General features: G+C 37.1%; 1 protein-coding gene across 13 annotated transcripts in view; it reads left to right on the top strand.

The window, feature by feature from the left end:
* The window catches only part of cask (calcium/calmodulin dependent serine protein kinase), a 191,522-nt gene that overhangs the window by 133,638 nt on the left and 38,863 nt on the right, over positions 1-19,021 (top strand). For 9 of the 13 annotated variants that reach the window (XM_008107419.3, XM_008107422.3, XM_008107423.3 and 6 more), the window contains exons 10-18: positions 142-241; positions 3,699-3,716; positions 7,855-7,976; positions 9,146-9,223; positions 10,460-10,540; positions 10,853-11,041; positions 11,834-11,912; positions 13,950-14,035; positions 15,462-15,530. In XM_008107419.3, the coding sequence (XP_008105626.1) occupies positions 142-241; positions 3,699-3,716; positions 7,855-7,976; positions 9,146-9,223; positions 10,460-10,540; positions 10,853-11,041; positions 11,834-11,912; positions 13,950-14,035; positions 15,462-15,530 (822 nt within the window). The remainder of the gene's footprint in view (positions 1-141; positions 242-3,698; positions 3,717-7,854; positions 7,977-9,145; positions 9,224-10,459; positions 10,541-10,852; positions 11,042-11,833; positions 11,913-13,949; positions 14,036-15,461; positions 15,531-19,021) is intronic. The other 4 variants (XM_062975182.1, XM_008107417.3, XM_008107421.3 and 1 more) reach the window with 1 other exon arrangement.

The raw sequence follows: 19,021 nt of genomic DNA on the forward strand, positions 1-19,021 counted from the left end.
GCAACCTGTTTTTACTTGTTCAGAATCTTCTGGTTCAACTCAGTTCTTAAAGTAGTAATGGATTAAGAATTGTATTGTGATCAAGATTTTATGAGGGGAAATTACCAATATAGTTTTAACTTGAACTCTTTATTTATTTAGGGTGCAGTACTAGCAGCAGTGTCAAGTCACAAATTTAATTCTTTCTATGGTGATCCCCCCGAAGAACTCCCAGACTTTTCTGAAGACCCTACCTCCTCAGGTATTTGAATCTCTCACAGCATTATTACTGACTTTAGATAAAGACATTTACTTTTATCTGAACAATTTCAGTTCACTTAAATTCACTTTCTTGAATTGCTGAAAATTTTCTAAAGAATAATATATCCAAAGATTCAAGGTATCCAAAGAAAACAACATGGAGATGAGTATACTGTTTAATTCTTTTGAAGCAGAATATGACACTTAAGCACCCCAGATTTGTACTCTTTTTGTAGAATCAGACATATAACTAGACCTGCAAAATAGACATTCTATGATATAATCACCAGACAATTTATAAACAATTCCCTCATGTTTCAGCCACTTGTTGAGGAAAAATACCATGCTATTTTTAGACAAAAAAATAAAAGTGTCACTCTTCAGTTGTCCCATCTGAGGCAGGCAGATTGGGACTTCTCAGTAGGTTCTGCAAATAAAAGTATACCTTAAATAGTACTACTGAACTAAATCCCAACCACAGTACTAAACCTACTGCTTGCCTCTAGCATATTGAAAAATCTAGTCGACTAGAAAGTTCTCCCAAATGCTCTCAACGTTCCATGAGGTTCAACATGGCTTTTGTTTTTGTTCTTTTTATGGTGTTTTCATTTCCTAATAATTAGAACATATGTTTATAGGAAAGTCTAACAACTTGTGTTCACAACTGTAAGAACTAGAAAATATGTTTACATTGTTGTAAGATTTATTTATTCAAGAGGTCTTTTTATTTCATTTGTTGCTTTAGAAAGGAATTACTTTTGACTTGTTTTCTTGATGTAAAAAATGAGCCCACTTGCAGTACTGTGGTGTCATTTTCCTGTTCTAAAAACCCAAATGGTTTCTTTTGTTTTCTGTATATCAGCATGATTTCACTTCCTTATCTGAAGATACCAGTTTGTGTTGAAATGATGAATTGTTTTCCTGTGGTTATTTCTCTTTGCACACATAGCTTTGGATAATGAATTTTCTGCAGACAGAGCTAGAAGGAATTGTTTATTTGTCCTCAACTCACATTGTTCCCTATATAGCCTCAAAACTTCTCACCTGATAAGAAACCATGTTGCACTGCATGGTGTTCATTGTCAGAAAGAGTATTGCATATCATTTGATTTGCCTCCACCTAAAATGTCAGTTCCTTCGTTTTGCTAACCCCAAGAGCACGTTTTCGATAGTCTGACATTACTGGAAGTTTTATATTTCTGAATGTACAAGCCCAAAAATAATTGCTTCCTGCACACTGGCTCTAATTTCCTAAAGGAAAACAACGAGCAGGAATAACTTATGGTCAGGTTCAGTAGGACATCCTCAGCAAAGTATTTCTTTTTGCTTTTTAAAAATAAAATGGAAGGATTATGGAAACCCTCTTACCCCTGAGTTTGCCAGTAGATGGCAGGCAAAATGAACTTTCTCATTTCATTTACTTAATAAAAAACAAAATACAATTAGTATTTTGACTGCATAAAATAATGCCATATGTTGTTTTTAAAATATTGGGCCATCTGACTCTATGTGGGTGTGCATGCATACATGTATGCATTTCAAATTAGACATAAGTATAAGTTGCAATATCCTAAACTTAGCTTAAAATATTTAAAAAGAAAATTTGTCATTTTTTACTCTATCATTTTTTATCTTCATCATTCAGATCTACTGAGATACAAAGCTAAAATCATGACAGAAGACATTTCTGTGATTGGATTACAAAATAACTAATAGTATTTCTTACAGTTCTTCAGATGGTCCTTTGCTACTTCTTCATTTTGTCACTTACTGTATATACTAGAAAGTTTAGTCCAAAAATCAGCCCCAAAAACCTAGGTCGACTTCTGCACAGGTCATTGTCAGACAGTAGTGTACCTTTAACTCTTATTTAAAAATGTCTCATTTGCGCAGTTGAGTGGCAAAAGGAAGAGCTTAGTCCATCCCAGGAGAAGCACCAACATTCTCTACTACCTCTGGTTTGATACCACTTCTAGCCTTTTTGAATGCCTGCACAGTGACAGGCAGCCAGGGTGGTAGCATTGACTTCTCCATGAGTCATATCAAATATCATGATTTTGGCCTTACTAATTGCTATAATCTCTCATAATTTTATCAGGGACTTTATTTAGTATGTCAGAGATTTCCAGTTCATAGACTGAATTAATTTTATTGACATGAAAAAAGTCCTGAAAACCTAAGAGAATAACGTTTCAGTTTTTCTGGAAGCAACCCATTACAGTTTGTCATAATACAGATGTTTACTTTTCCTGCAAATGTTTATTTAGTAGAGCATATGATTCACTTTAAGACATGCCCTTTTCATTTCCTTTTCCTAAAAAAAGTTCTAGTTATGTGTAACTTTTCTCCTGATTTTTTCCTCATATTTTTCTCCTTTCATTTTGTTTGTGTGCCAGTTTTAGGTTGTACACCTACAAACAGAGTTCAGTGATACTTCTTTTCCTTGCTAATATCATGCAAAGCTGAGCAATTGAAAAATATGTTATATCCAGTAACACTGTACCACATTCTGTCTTATTTATTTAGAGCATTTATATTCTGCCATTCTCACCCCGAAGGGGACTCGGGGTAGAGCACAACATATATATAGCAAACATTCAATGCCAGAACATAAAATAAACCATAAATATACATAAACACTAAAATCAGTTTATATTTTATTTTTGATGCCTTTATACCATAAGAATATACTAAAAGACTCTAATGTTCTGTCTAATGTTGAACATATCTGTTTCCCGTAATCAGTATGCAGAAGGACCTTGTAGCATTTTAGAATCTGAGAGAATGAAGTTGGTAGCATCACCTTTTGTAGACTGGGTCTACTTTTTCAGTTGCAATTCTATTTGCCATGTTTTCTTAGCTTAGGAAATTGAAGATTAAGTTTTGTAAACTATTTCTGCTATAATTTTACTGATACTGTACCATTATAGCAACAAATCCTGATGAAATATTGCTTTCAGTTAATAACAACTCAGTGCTTTGGAACTACTGGTATGATTGTCTACAGAGTATGGTACAGTCCTAGGGATGTCTACTCAGAAGTAAGGCTCACTGTGTTCAGTAGTTTGTCTTTTCCAGGTAAGTGTGCATAGGATTGCAGTTCAAATTTGACAAGACTATGATGTTTGACTTTATTTATGTTACAATTTTCAGTATTCTGTACGCAAAGCCCAGGCACTTGCTCATTCCTATCCTCAGAATTAATAGGAGACACATTGTGCTTGTGAAAAAATTTAAAACACCAGAAAATGAGATTTTGCATATGCATTTGCATAGAACAAATATATCGCATTTATTTTGTGCAGGTGATCACACATTAAAATACAATTATTTAAATAAAAATGAGTTTATGTGTCTTTTTTGTGGCTAAGCTAGTGTGCCTTGTGCGGCTTTTAAAAATGCTTATGTTGAGATCTTTATGCTATTTGTTGTTTGTCCAAATGCTGCCTTCCTGCTAGGACTTCTAGCTGCAGAACGTAGGTATCCCTTTGTTTTCCTCTAAAGCTTTGCAGTCTGCTACTATGTTTGGCTTTGTGTGTTTACATCTCTTTTTTTCTCCTGTACGGGTATCTTAGTTTTAATACTGCCTGTATATTTTAAAACTTCAGCAAGATGAAAAAATTGCTTCCAGTGTGTACACTATCTAATAGATAAATATATTCAAATTTATTTTAATTTAATAGAAAGCTGATTTTAAGGCAGTATTAATTTCAGTGCAATGTCCTTTCCTAAGCAAGAGTACAACACCTGATTGTAACAGGATTCAGTAGGACCCTGTTTCTTGTCTTCTCATAGAACAATGAAGAAGCTCACCCTGATCTTATGGAAAACAGGAGTTGTGTACATCCTGGCTATGCCTACATCTAACTAACACTGCTGAAGTTCAAGATATTGTATGATTTGTAATGCTTGGAGGAGAAGGAGGAGAGTTTTTAATGACTTTCTTTTGTGCTTAGCTAAAGACACAAACAACTGTTTTTGTATCTTCCCTCGATGCAAAGGTTTGGGGAAACATATATAGAACCTTCAGCAAAATAATCTCACTGAATATTAATTCCCCAATTTGAACTAGAACATCATCTATGACCAACTGGCTGCAATTGATGAAGACTATAATACAAAAGATTGGCCAGTCACTGGGTTAAAGGAAACTGCTGTAAAGCTTTAGCATCTTCCCTTTTCAAATCTTAACTGTCAGATGCAGACAGAGCATGTATATCACTTCAAGAGCATGTTTTTGTTTCAGCATTGAACAATTCTTTGTTCCATTTGCAGACTAGAGCAAAGGTAGTCAAACATACTGTGGAATGACGCTGCACACTGCTAATCTGCAACAAAAAAAATGAGTATCTGAAATTGAGGCAAGTTTCAGATATATGTTTTCAAGTGGAATTTATTTCAGAGAAGTGTCATTCTACTGTTAAACTTCAAAGAAAAGCACCACTTGTCAGTGGAGGCCATTAAAATAGGCAGAAGAGCCTTGTATACTCTCATTGAGCTATGTGGTAGTGAGCATTGATCAGCCCTGATCTAGAGAGCACATTACTGCAATTCACTCCATAAATACTGTTCTGTGAAAATTTCTGATTCATGTCCCATAATAAGAAAGTGGGATATACTTACAGACAGGGAAAAGAAGAAAATGCACTACAGAAAATTGTGTAAAATTTTAACACTAACTTTAGAGGAGTCACCGTAAACCCATTTAATCAGTGCTATCTACTCAAAGAGCATGCAGGCTTAGGTTTTATCTTTAGCATACCTTGGGTTTATGAACTCATAAACATGGTATTTGCTGCAGAATTCTCTCTTTCTGTGTGCCACATGTGTCTGTTTGAGATGAATAAAAGATGGGAGCTGAAACAGGCACACATGACTCACAGTAGGAGGAGGAACAGGCCCCACAAACTGCCACCATTGCATTTACCCTGGAGATCCTAGCTCCTCTTCCTTTATCTGCAAATTTCCAGGACACTGCAGATAAAGTCACTCAGATCTGTTCTGACTTGGATGTTGTTCTTGATGCAGTTATAATGGATGCAACTGTTGCTCCTGTTTGTCCAGTTTTCTTTAAACTTACTCCATACAAGACAAAGGTGCTCCTGGTCATTCAGAAGGCAGATCAGGGAATAGGGATTCATCTTATACTGGATAGGATTACACTTTCCCTGAAGATAAAAATCCACAGTTTGGGGGTCCTACTGCACTCAGTGTTGAACCTGGAAGTCCAGGTTTCTATGGTGGCCAGGACTGCCTTTGTACATTTAGAATTTGTGCACCAACTGTGACGGTTCCTTGAGATGCCGGATCAAACCACGGGGGTACATGCCTTGGTTACATCTTGTTTGGATTACTGTAACGTGCTGTACATGGAGCTGCCTTCTAAGAGTGCTCGGAAACTTCAGCTGGTCCAAAAAGCTACAGCCAGGTTATTAACTGTGACAAAGAGCGGATAACCCCCCTGTTGCAGGAACTCTACTGGCTGACAGTTTGTTTCAGGACACAATTCAGAGTGCTGGTTATGACCTTTAAAGCTGTATACAGCTCTGGTCCAAGCTATTTAGTTGATTGCATCTCCCTGTACAAACCTGAGGTCCTCAAAAGGGGCCCTTCTCTCTATCCCACCTCCATTGCAAGCCCAGTTCATGGGAACGAGGGGGGGGCTTCTCGGTGGCTGACCCTTGAAGCCACCAAGGAAGCCAGAATGACCCCCCTCCCTGCTATCCTTCCAGCGGCAGGCTAAACCCTTTTTATTAATACAGGCTTTTAAAAAAGGAGTTTTTTAAGGGCCAGTCAGGAGATGCTATGGTTTTTAGCTATGAATAGGTTTTTAATTGGTATTAAGGGTTTTAACTTTATTTTAATACTGTTTATATTTAAATTAATTTTAATGTTTTTATATTTTAGGTTTTAAATGGGATTGCATTGGCTTTATTATAAGCCGCTTTGAGTCTCTTTTTTAGATAGAAAAAGTGGGGTATAAATGATGATGATGATGATGATGATGATGATGATGATGATGATGATGTGTGCTGCTTGAGTCTGTTTTGTCCAGTACCTCCCTTCCTTTGCCTAGGCAAATCAGACACAAGTTATCACTACATGCATATTTGTAGGGCAGCCCCATCTTTGGGAAGTAGGCATGGCATGGGTGGTGATTACCTCCTTGCCACCCCACCCCACTTACCTCCTGAGGATGGGACTGCTGGGTGAAAGGCAGGTGTGGTGGTACAAGCTTACAAATAGTCAAAACTATACATTTAAAACCTGTGACTATGAAGAATGGGCTGTATTTTGTTCTTTTTATTATTATCTCTAAGAATTGCTAATAAAAAATCCTTTCAAATTATCTAGAGATCTAATTACAGATTTTTGAGCTTTCTTTTTTCCACCTTGATTTAGATCATACTGAAAAAGAAATTGAATTAAATATTTTGAAATCATTTCAGGAGAACATTAATGTTAATAATAAAATTAAATACGTATTGAGAATGTTATATATAGTCTGTTCAGTCTTCTGTTCTCTAGTTTTCAGTTTGCCATCCTCAACAAGAGGTATGGTAGTTTTGAATATGTACATTTTATAGATCTAGAATTGAGAAAGTAGTTTGCTCAAGGCTATAGTAAGTTCTTGGTTCCATTTAGATTAGAACTGGAAATTGTAATACTATGATTCCAGGAGGGTGACAAGTAGAAACGAAATTCTCTCACCCACCTGGGTTTTAGACACTTGACTATTTGCCAACTTTAGAGGGTGAAATTGGATATCGGATCTATACCTCTTGATCTTTCCCACCCAGCACAATTTTAGGTGGTTCTCTCAGAACTCTCAGAAGGTTTGTAGGGGTGCAAAAAAAGAGAGATAAATGGTTATAAGTATAGTTAGTCTTTCTTATCAATGGATTCTATATCTATAAATTCAACAATCCACAGTTTAATTTTTAAGGCAAAAAACTTTTGATTTTGCCATTTTATATAAAAGACATCATTTTACAATGCCATTTTATATAATGCAGTTTGAGAGCCCACAGATTTTGAGATCCATGGGTATGTGTGAGGAAGTCCTGAAATGAAACCCCAGCAGATACCAAGGGCCCATTGTATGGAGATAGAGTTGAAGTGAGCCTAGATCTCCTAGATCTAGGAATCTGTTCCAAGCACCTATTATCATGGAATGAAATTTATTTCAGAGCACACCTATGTTAATAGGACTTTGTAGTTGAATCTCCAAGTTGAACCTCCAAGATCATAGCATTCAGTTTTTCTGTTCACTTTTCAGATTGTAATCCTAAAACTAATGTTAAGACTAATGTTCTGTTATCATATTTTATTGCCTTCAGAATACACTTGGATTAGGGTAGAACCAAATTTACACGCTTTATATTGATATACATATTGATATACATATTGTTGTACAAAAGTGGTGTTGTAAAGCTTCTGCAGTGTTTCTGAGAGTATTTTGTGTTTATTATGAAGTTCTAAAATATGAAGCAGAAAATATGCATGTTATTCAGATAACAATTACTTTGTGAACATTGTAGCCTTTTAATCTTGTTTCATTCACAGTGTATCAAGTGAAATATTGTTATTCTTGTTTTATCTGCTTGACTATAGGAGCAGTTTCACAGGTGCTGGATAGCCTAGAGGAAATCCATGCACTTACAGATTGCAGTGAAAAGGACTTAGATTTTCTACATAGTGTTTTCCAGGATCAGCATCTTCATACGCTACTAGATGTAAGTGTACTTTTGTGCAAAAACATAGTTTTCAGATGACTTCTTCATTTGGGGGGGGAGGGACCTTTAAGCAATGTGCTAGCTGTAGTTAAATTACACTCAGCAGGTGTAGCTATCCAAGACAGATATTTGCTCATTTGTAATGTCTGGAGAAATATTATCAAGCTATTCAAAGAACCAAGACTAGTATGAGAGAGCTAATGTATTAGTCAGATACATCAAAGGATTTTGGGACATTTATGGGGAACTGTTCGGTTTGTACAAATTTTTCTCCGGAAACAGTAAAAGAAAAACTGCTTAGACCTCATGAGATTCCTGAAGTACCATTCCAGAAAGTGAGTGTAGACATTTCTAAACTATTATCTAATGTCATCCTGTAGTTGACTACTTTTCAACAGATTTGTCTGATAATACTGCATGAACTTAAATCTATATGGTTAAATCTGTGGGTTTTATTCTCCAGAGATAGCTGTGAGGGGTAATAAACGCTTTACTGGTTAAGAATGACAAGGGCTTGCTAAAGAATAAGGGTTTGAGAAATGCTTGAGTAGACTACAGTATTTTAATAAAATGACTGAAACAGTAAGCCAGCCTTATAAAGAATATAGAAGATTAATTTTTGTAATTGGATATTGGGTTGCTGTGAGTTTTCCAGGCTGTATGGTTATTGTTGGTCATGTATTTAATTACATTTAGGCCTGCTGAAATAGTTGGAGTATACTCATTAGTGGCATATTTTATTTACCTATACAAATGATAATTGACAGAATATTAAGAAGCAAACATCCATTAATCATTATTTTTAACATACTAAAATTCCTGCTGTTTTACATCAGGACAAGTTCAATTGGCAAAATATTTTATGATTAAACAGAACATCTTTTCATTCTCTACAAGAAAGAAATTAGTATGAATGGCATCTAAAGATTGTAAGGAGGGGTGGGTCTCTGCTGTTATTATAGCAGAATGTAACAACATCATTCAAGTAGAGCCTTGAGAAGCAGTATTTGTAGTAAGATCAGCAGTATATGCTGATATTTATTTCTGAAGTGTTTTCCAGAGATCTTCAAGATCTTCAAGATCTCATAAACATGATTGTTATGTTAAAAGGAACAATAAACTTTAAGAAAAATGAATTTACTTTTTGTATTAATTATTTTCTCTTTTAGCTTTATGACAAAATTAACACAAAATCCTCGCCACAAATCAGGAATCCACCAAGTGATGCTGTACAGAGAGCCAAAGAGGTAAATATTTTAAAGTTTATTTTAAACCTTTCAAATACAGTATTCTATATTCCAACTCATTAAAATGTAGAATTTTAGCTGAGTCACTTCTTACATGTTATGCCTGATACTGCAGCATGTTATAAAGTGCTTTTGTTTTCAGCATGAAAAGATTCCCACTATGGGTGAATCTACACTGTGGACCTCATGCAGTTTGACACCACATAAACTGCCATGGCTCCATGCTATGGAATCCTGGGATTTATAGTTTGGTGAGGTACCAGCAGCCTTTGGCAGAGAAATCTAAAGTCCATAGAAAACTACAACTGCCAGGATTATATAGTATTAAGCCATGGCAATTTCAAGTGGTGTCAAAATGGATTCTACAATGTAGATGCCCCCAGTGTTATTAAAGTTTTCTTAAACAATGTATGTTCGTATTCTGATAAAACTTATCCTACTGTGTAAAAACTGTGGACAGCTAAAGTGTTTAAACAATTATTCTAAATGGCTGAATTTACTCCAGCAAATCTGGTTCATTGGTAATAAAAATATAAAATACGATTTTTAGTTCATATGTTGCAGAAGGCAGGATTTGTATCAAGTATAAACACAAAGTTGTCATGTTGCTATAGTCTCACTTGTAATTCAAGGTAGAATAGTATACATAAACTGACTGTGTGGGACCGCACAGAACATCACGGATTAGCAAGAACTGCCCACCTCATTGCTTCCATGTTTTCAGGCGTCTGTGCGCTTTGGGGCGTCTGTGCGCTTTCCTGTAGTCTGGAACACATGAACCCATCGCACTAAAGTGTTGTGATCAGGTATCGCTCCATATTGCGCAACATTGAAGTGTTATCTGAAGAGACATTGTACAGTTGCCACGGATTCACTGTTTTTAAAAAACTGCTTCACTGCAAACACATGGTGCTCTGCAGTCCACGACACCATGGCTACTGAAACGGCAATGTCTACATTGGTGGAGGGGGATGATCATCGCCCCTCCCCTTCCAACGTACTACCCATTTGAAAAACATGCATTTCCTTTCCTCTGCCCCACCCAGTACATAGCTTGAAGTGAGAGATTTAATTTAGAACGCACTGTTGCATCTGTCCGGAGGTTGACATATTATCTTTAAACAATTTGTTTCTGTCAGATTTTAGAGCTAACAATCATAAGTTTTGGGACTGATCAAGAAAAAAAAGGTTTATTCTAACATGTGGTTAATTGGAATGTACCGTTTTGATTTATAGGTATTGGAAGAAATTTCATGTTACCCAGAAAACAGTGATGCAAAAGAACTTAAACGTATTTTAACACAACCTCATTTCATGGTAAGCAGCTATTGCAATAATAATTTTAAAACTCTTCATCTTCTGCTTTAGAATAAAAAAAGAGCCTGAAGCATCACAAATTGGAACAACAGTCTTGCAAACTGCACAGAAATCTTTGTAGTCAGCAGATGCTTTGTTACAATAAATGTTAACTGACTGAATGACAAATAATGTCATTAGGTGACTCTTATGTATACTTGTCATCACAGACCTATAATATCCAATATACAGTTATTTTGTCAGTTCAAGGCTGAATTGCTATAATAATAGGCACAAAGGATTATGGAATGTGATGGTTGTATCTTCTTACAGGCCTTACTTCAAACTCATGACGTAGTGGCACATGAAGTTTACAGTGATGAAGCGTTAAGAGTTACACCACCACCCACGTCTCCATATTTAAATGGAGATTCTCCAGAGAGCGCCAATGGTGACATGGACATGGAGAATGTAACAAGAGTGCGATTGGTTCAGTTCCAGAAAAATACAGATGAACCAATGGTAGGTAGATAGCTGCTATTCATTCCATTTGTAAAGGTGTATGAGATACATCTAGTTATTATCAAATGTGAGATTAAAACTCATAAACAGACCACAGGCCACATAGTTTGAGACTGTTTTTAATTATAGTTTGAATGACATATGAAAGTTAAAAATTCTTAAATATTGTACAGATTTACTTAGTTACAAAACTGCATTTTCCTAACATTAGAAACAGACATTCAACCTTAACTTCTCATCAATAGTACAACTGCTTGCCTCAGTTTCCCATAAATTCACAGCTGGTTACTGTTGTTAAATTTAACACAAGATGGGAAACTTCTACCATTCTATATGTTTTGACCTATGGCATGCCATTTGCCATGCTGGATGGGAACAGTAGGCTAAATCTACAGGGGGAAAGAGAAAAATGCCCTTGGTGTAACTTTTCACTTTTTCAAATTGGCTGTTTTTTTAGTCAGATCAGACTAGAAAAACACAGGACAGTGGTAAATTCCATTGAATAATGTTGAAGCTGCCATGTCCCTTGTTGATTTCCTAACCAATCATATTTCTGATGTCTTTGTAGTAATTTTTGCAAGAGCAATAGGTGGGGAAAGTACCTGAATGCTTACGTGAACTGTAATTAGGAAGCAGCAACTGTAACATCAGATGTGCTGGGTCATACATGTGGGGATATTGCTGGGGTATATTCTTAATAGAAATATTTTCAGCCATCTAAAGCTGGCTGAAGTATCTAAACAACTTTGTTAGTGGGGTTTTTTTTAAATTGTTTGATTTTTTTTTTACTAGGGAATTACTTTAAAAATGAATGAGCTGAACCACTGCATTGTAGCAAGAATTATGCATGGAGGAATGATCCACAGGCAAGGTAATATTGATAAACTATTATTTGATAGTATCCAAGTGCTCAGTTTTCATTAAGCTTGTATCCACACAGGTACAGCTTTGTATCCACATGGATACAAAATGCTAAGAATTATTTAGTGGCTGTTGTCCAATGCTTCTCTGATCTGTGGAGTCCGGTTTTAACACCTTATAAGCTCTTCTGTAGGCAACATTGTGATAGTCTGGATTCTCCATGTCACTTGATTGTATATAACAAGTACTATTCACAAACAAACACAGCGATATTCCAGGTCCATGTAATAAAACTATGTTATTTATAAAACTCTGGGATCTACTTCTAGGTTCATTTTTGAATTATATACTAACATAGTGATAGCAGAGAACCATAGCAGTCTGGAGACATGCTCTGAGCAATTATAGCTGTTATTTCATTCTGCCAAAAGCCACACCTTCGTATGTTTCAAATTGATAAAATTTAAACACAAGGAGAACCCAAAAATAACATTTTATATTGACATAGTGTAACAAAAGTAATATACATAAGAGTGTCAAGGAACATGTAAATATTTAAATTGTGAATGTGAAAACGTTTGTCCACTGGCTGCCAATTAATTTCCGGGTGTCACACTCCAGAGCAGGAATCCCTTTGACTTGAAACAACACACCAGGTTGGTAAAATCAGCAAGCAATTTATTGTAGAATATATGTAGGCAAAGCAATAAAAATAGTAATAAGGTATCAGTCCAAACATCCAAGGTAATCCATAGAGCTTTAGAAGAAAGCCAGGTCCATTGTTGAATTTAGATCCATGAAGCAAGGTATATGAAAAAACAAGGAATCAAAACAGCAGAAATTCTCAGGCATAAACTTAAACTCGACAACAGCTTGATACATGGAACTTGGAACACATGAAAACGAAATTGACAAGGTTAAAAGACGTTGACTCGACTGACTTACAAGTATCCCATGAATCATTATAATAATCATTTATAATAATAACAATAATAATGATGATGATGATGATGATGATGATGCCCTGGCAGAATATGTAAAGCAAAGTGAAGAACCTGCTCTGATTGAAGTCAAAAATCAGAAACTCCTCAAAACACAACAGACAAAAAACCAGTACAAGAAAACTGCGCTACAAACTAGAGCTGACAGCTGGCACAACAAAACACTGCATGGAAAGTTCCTTGACAAAATTGAAGGAAAGGCTGATAAGGAGAAGACCTGGCTCTGGCTCACGAATGGGACCCTGAAGAAGGAGACAGAAGGCCTGATCCTTGCAGCCCAGGAGTAAGCCATCAGAACAAATGCAATTAAGGCCAAGATCGAAAAATCAACTGATGACCCAAAATGCAGACTGTGCAAGGAAGCTGACGAAACCATTGATCATATCCTCAGCTGCTGTAAGAAAATTGCACAGACAGACTACAAACAGAGGCACAACTGTGTGGCAAAGTACAAGGTGTTGATTTTGACCTTTAAAGCCTTACATGATTTGGGTCCAGGTTATCTACAGGATTGCCTTCTCCTGTACAATCCACCCCACACACTTAGGTCCTCTGGGGGGCAGTTACTAAAACTAGCCAAAACCCGACTAGCAACCACCACCCAGAGGAACTTTTGATCATGGAATGACCTGCCGGTAGAGCTCTGACAGCTGGATCAGCTGTCGGAATTTAAAATACAACTGAAGACTTATCTCTTCTGGCAGGCCTACCCAGACAGTTTTAATGGTGAATGTCAAACCCCACTGTATCCTTGGTTTTTGTTTTGTGCATTTTGAAATGTATTTAATGGAGATATATTTTAATATGTGTATTTTATAGAGTGTTTTAAAATGATTATGTGTTTGTTTATGTTTTTGTAATGCTGTAACCCACCTCGAACCATGAGGAGAGGCGGGCAAGAAATAAAACTATTATTATTAATAATAATAGTGACAACCATGTTGCTGTTATTACACCAGTTTTTACAGCATTCTTGCATTTGCCATTCTTTGCTCTTTGAGATTTGGCATTTCTTTTAAAAAAATCTTGTTATGTGGCTTCCGTAGGTACACTTCATGTAGGGGATGAAATTCGAGAAATAAATGGAATTAGTGTAGCAAATCAAACAGTGGAACAACTGCAAAAAATGCTTGTAAGTATTCAAAACATTATTTACTGAATGTATCTAAATGTTAATATAGGAATGAAAACATATTGCGCCTACTTTCTGTTTGCTGAGATAGTTACAATCGATAACCAGTACTTCACTGGCAAGAAAAACCTTAGTGTTGCATTTAAATCTAAGCACTCTCTAGAAGCAGTAAACTGGGGAACTGCAGCAACCTGCTTTGTCGAGTCCTTGCTGACCACTGCCGCTTGTCATAGGAACAGCTAAAAATGAACTACTCCATGATGTCTTTATCATGATGTCGAAGGACAAGCAAAGAAACCAGGAACAGATTAGAAGGGAGAAGTCACCTTGGTTCAGATGATATAAACCATAGAACAAAAGTTCATGGTTTCTTTAGCTGCAACAAAGTGAGTGAGGCGCAAGTGGCAACATGCTGGTTCTACCTGATAACCCAGGATTCTCATAGTCTCCTGGCTTGTTGTACAGCCATAGCCACTAAAAGCAAATATTGTCCAGTTTAATCAGATACATGTTCAGTTTACTGTTGTGTTGGTTTGATGAACACTTCAATTTAGGGTGGAAGTAATAACTTCACATAAACCACTCAAAATCACAACCTAAATAATAATACTAAGTATAGGAAGGAAGATATTTTCAGAGCTTTCTGTTAAGCAGCTTTCATTTTTGTAAGATTTCATCCGCTTTTATTTTTTTCCTATATGCTCACATTTATCCCATTCCCATCCCAAAGAATAATCCCATTCTTTGAATCTTTTCTCACCCTAGTTTTTAAAAGAATAATGGATTATATCAGGTGGATTATGACGTGTGTTTAGGTACATGTAATAAAAATAGTTATATAAAATATTGAGTAGGCCTTAGATTTTCACTTAATCGTTATATAAAATCTCTATATCATGTTACAAACTGCTCCCTTATTTTTTATTTTCCTATTTTTAATATATCATATTTATTAATTTATTTAAATTATGTTTCTTTTGTTTGACATCTAAATTTCAAAATGGGTCTGAAGTGACCCAGTATATTACAAAAAGAGAAGGGTTGGAACTACAAATACATTTTGCTGGTACAATATATGATATGTAGACTTTTTTGACCTAAGCTCTTATCCTGATAGTTGAATGTTAGATGACTTTGTGAACTCTGTTTTAATTTATTATTATTTTATTCTTATTTATTTATTTCTATCCTGCTTTTTCCCGTATTGGGACTCAAAGCGGCAAACAACATGTAAACAAAAACCATAGCATAAAAGATTATCATCAACTACAAAATATCTAATAAAATTATAAAACCTGCAATACATGTAATAAATAACTATCAAAGACACTGTTTAAACATTCAAAAGGTTAAAACCCCATCTAATATCCGTTCATTCTTTCCTTCCTATTATTCCTTTAAATAACAAATGTTTTTCTTCCTGCAGAGGGAAATGCGAGGTAGTATTACCTTCAAGATTGTGCCAAGTTATCGCACTCAGTCTTCTTCATGTGAGGTAATGAATTTGTTTCTATAATGCTTTTTCCTTTATTTTCTGTAACTAACTGCCTGCTGATGGCTGAATGTTATTGCTTTCTGGGAAGTTGTTTCTGCCTGTGCTATTAGATCATGCACACCAATTTTACAACAAAGATAACGGAACAGAGGAATAGCTCTTACCCGCCTACTGTGTCGCCCTTCTTTCATATTCATTACATCAACTCATTAAATACCTTTTAATAACCTATACTGTGAACAGGGTCTTGTATGGTGTGTAAAGAAAAACAGAAAAGAGTTTAAGTACAAAAGTGCTGAAGGTAGACAAGCTGGAACAGCTAAAAAAATCTTAACAGATAATTTATCAAAAGGAGTTAATTCTGAAATAGGAAAATGAACCATACAAGTAGCAAAGGTGATATTTAAACAAGACATGCATTATAGTATCAGAATCTTTTAAAAATATGGAAAGTAAAGATAAGGTTTTAAGGAGGAAGTGTTGCTACTTGGGAGCATGCTCTACATCTCTCTTTAATTTTGTTTTGAAACGCCTCTTTTTACAGTTATCTATTTTCTTTAAAATGCCCTTACATACCATAAAATGGAATTAATATCTGGCTGTCAGACAGTAGAATTTGAAACTGAAGAAAGGAAAGGAAATGAAATTGACTGGAAACTAATATTGTCTTCTGCATTGACAGTTGACACGTAGGGTTTAACCCATTAGTGGTAGATTGCTGCTATCTGAAGGATTAATTATTAAATGTTTCTACCACCACCATCCAAAGAAAAGTGGAGGGGAAATCAAATATATTTCAGAATAAATACTAAATAGTAAAAAAATATAAAAATTGTGAACTTTGGCAAATGACCAGATTAATGAAGAGAAAATGAAATAGCTAAACAGAAAAAATTTAAAGCTGAATATGTTACTAGGATATGTTATGGTTTACAATTTGTGGTATACTATCAGTAATCTAAAGCAGAGTTTCTCAAACTGTGCTTCTCCAGATGTTTTGGACTCCCATAATTCCTGATAGCTGGCAAGCTGGCTGGGATTTCTGGGAGCTGAAATCCAAAACACCTGGAGAAACATAGTTTAAGAAACACTGGTCTAAAGAATCAGAAATACTTGGAAAATGCATATACAGGCAGTCCCCAAGTTATAAACAAGATTGGTTCTGTAGGCTTGTTCTTCAGTTGAATTTCATTGTAAGTTGGAACAGGTACATTTTTAAGTATAATTCCTGCTACATGTGTGTGTGTGTGTGTGTGTGTGTGTGTGTGTAAGCTTTGGATAACATAGGGAAGGGTTAACACCGTTGTGGTATTCATTTTGCTATCTGTGCCCCTGTTCAGAAGATTTCTTTCCCAGTGATAATTGGATTTTGAAAAAATTACCTTGTTGTGGAAACAAGAATTGGTGATAAAAGCTTCAGTTGAGACACCTTTTCCTCATGATAACTCTTTTGGGAGTGAATTGCCCTTCCAATGGGTAGATTTCTCTCACTTCCTGTTGTCTCAGCCCCATTCTTAATTATGAGTCGGATGTTTGTAACTTGGAGACTGCCTGTACTGTAGAATAAAATGAAAAATTTATTACCTGCTTTTCACTGCCCCCAAAAATGTTCAAAATAGATGCTCAGAATGCCCTCCAAAATATCAAAACACGAAGGTAATAATCAATTATTTTGGTTATTTGCTTGTACAAATGCTGGAGGGAAAATTGGATATGTTAATTCTCTTAACATATAGAACAAGTTTTTGTCTGTAGTGCTTACTCATAAGTAGAAACAGAAAACGTTATAATAGCCATAAAACATTGAGTATGGATTTATCAAGAACGAACAAGACTTATACTATTATCGTATTCTGTGGAATAGGAAGCTAAGAGAATATGATTGCTCAATGAAAGGTGGATAGATAGGGTGGAGATTCAGTTTAACCTATAGATTTCTTTCTGGTGAAAGTTTTCATTTTATGAAACAGAAGGATCTATTTGAAAGGAACCTGAAAAATCAAGTACTGTATAAGGGGGATGAAAATAATCAGAGGAAAAGCAGAGGGCAGGAAGGAATTTTATTTGTAAGGACTAGAGACTATTACTAGTTATTGGCAGATTGGTAACTACTCCTTGACTTCTGTCAGTTCCAAAATATATAATAATTTATGCATAGCTTCTATAATTATAGTATGTTTGAAATTTTCATGAAAGATCGAAGAGTGTATTAGTTAATTAATTGCATAGCTAGTAGAACTTAAATTAATCTCATTTTCTACAGCAGATTATCTGTGAGAAATTTAATGGGAATCTTTAAAAATCTTGAGTACAGATATTTAATAGTGTACTGTACACAATAGACTAAATCCAGTTGTTGGTCACAGTTAAAGCAGACTCATTAAATCCGTGGGAACTCAATATGTTGCAATGATACAGTTGGGTTTTTTTCTAGCTGAGGCTTGCAGTTGGATTTAAGCTACTAGTTATGTTACCTACTGCCTTTTTTTGAAACAGAAAGTAGGAATTCACAATAGTTTGATTTGAAATGTTGATATAATTTTAATAAAACTGAACTATTTGAAAAACAATCAGACATAGAAGTAGAGAATCAAAAATTGAGTAAGGTATCATTTTAATGAAAACATAGGATGTGTGAAGATATAACGGATACTTTAAGTCAGGGCCGGCCCCACCATAAAGGCCAGTGACGCCGCCGCCTCGGGCGCAGGTCCCGGGGGGCGCCGTCAGGCTGGGAGGGAGGCGGGGCACCGCTCTGACGGTGCCCCGCCGCCCGACCAGTGCGCCCTGGCCTTGTGGCTCCCTCTTTCGCCCTCTTCCCTCCCCGGGCGGCGAAGCCTGGTTCCTTCGCCGCCCGGGGAGGGGAGGAGGAGATCGCTCCTTCCCTCCCCGGGCGGCGAAGCCTGGTTCCTTCGCCGCCCGGGGAGGGGAGGAGGAGATCGCTCCTTCCCTCCCCGGGCGGCGAAGCCTGGTTCCTTCGCCGCCCGGGGAGGGGAGGAGGAGATCGCTCCTTCCCTCCCCGGGCGGCGAAGCCTGGTTCCTTCGCCGCCCGGGGAGGGGAGGAGGAGATCGCTCCTTCCCTCCCCGGGCGGCGAAGCCTGGTTCCTTCGCCGCCCGCGGAGGGGAGGAGGAGATCCCCCCTTCCCTCCCCGGGCGGCGAAGCCTGGTTCCTTCGCCGCCCGCGGAGGGGAGGAGGAGATCCCCCCTTCCCTCCCCGGGCGGCGAAGCCTGGTTCCTTCGCCGCCCGGGGAGGGGAGGAGGAGATCCCCCCTTCCCTCCCCGGGCGGCGAAGCCTGGTTCCTTCGCCGCCCGCGGAGGGGAGGAGGAGATCCCCCCTTCCCTCCCCGGGCGGCGAAGCCTGGTTCCTTCGCCGCCCGCGGAGGGGAGGAGGAGATCCCCCCTTCCCTCCCCGGGCGGCGAAGCCTGGTTCCTTCGCCGCCCGCGGAGGGGAGGAGGAGATCCCCCCTTCCCTCCCCGGGCGGCGAAGCCTG

Source organism: Anolis carolinensis, chromosome 3, assembly GCF_035594765.1.
Source record: "Anolis carolinensis isolate JA03-04 chromosome 3, rAnoCar3.1.pri, whole genome shotgun sequence".
In the NCBI taxonomy this organism is placed as follows: domain Eukaryota; kingdom Metazoa; phylum Chordata; class Lepidosauria; order Squamata; family Dactyloidae; genus Anolis; species Anolis carolinensis.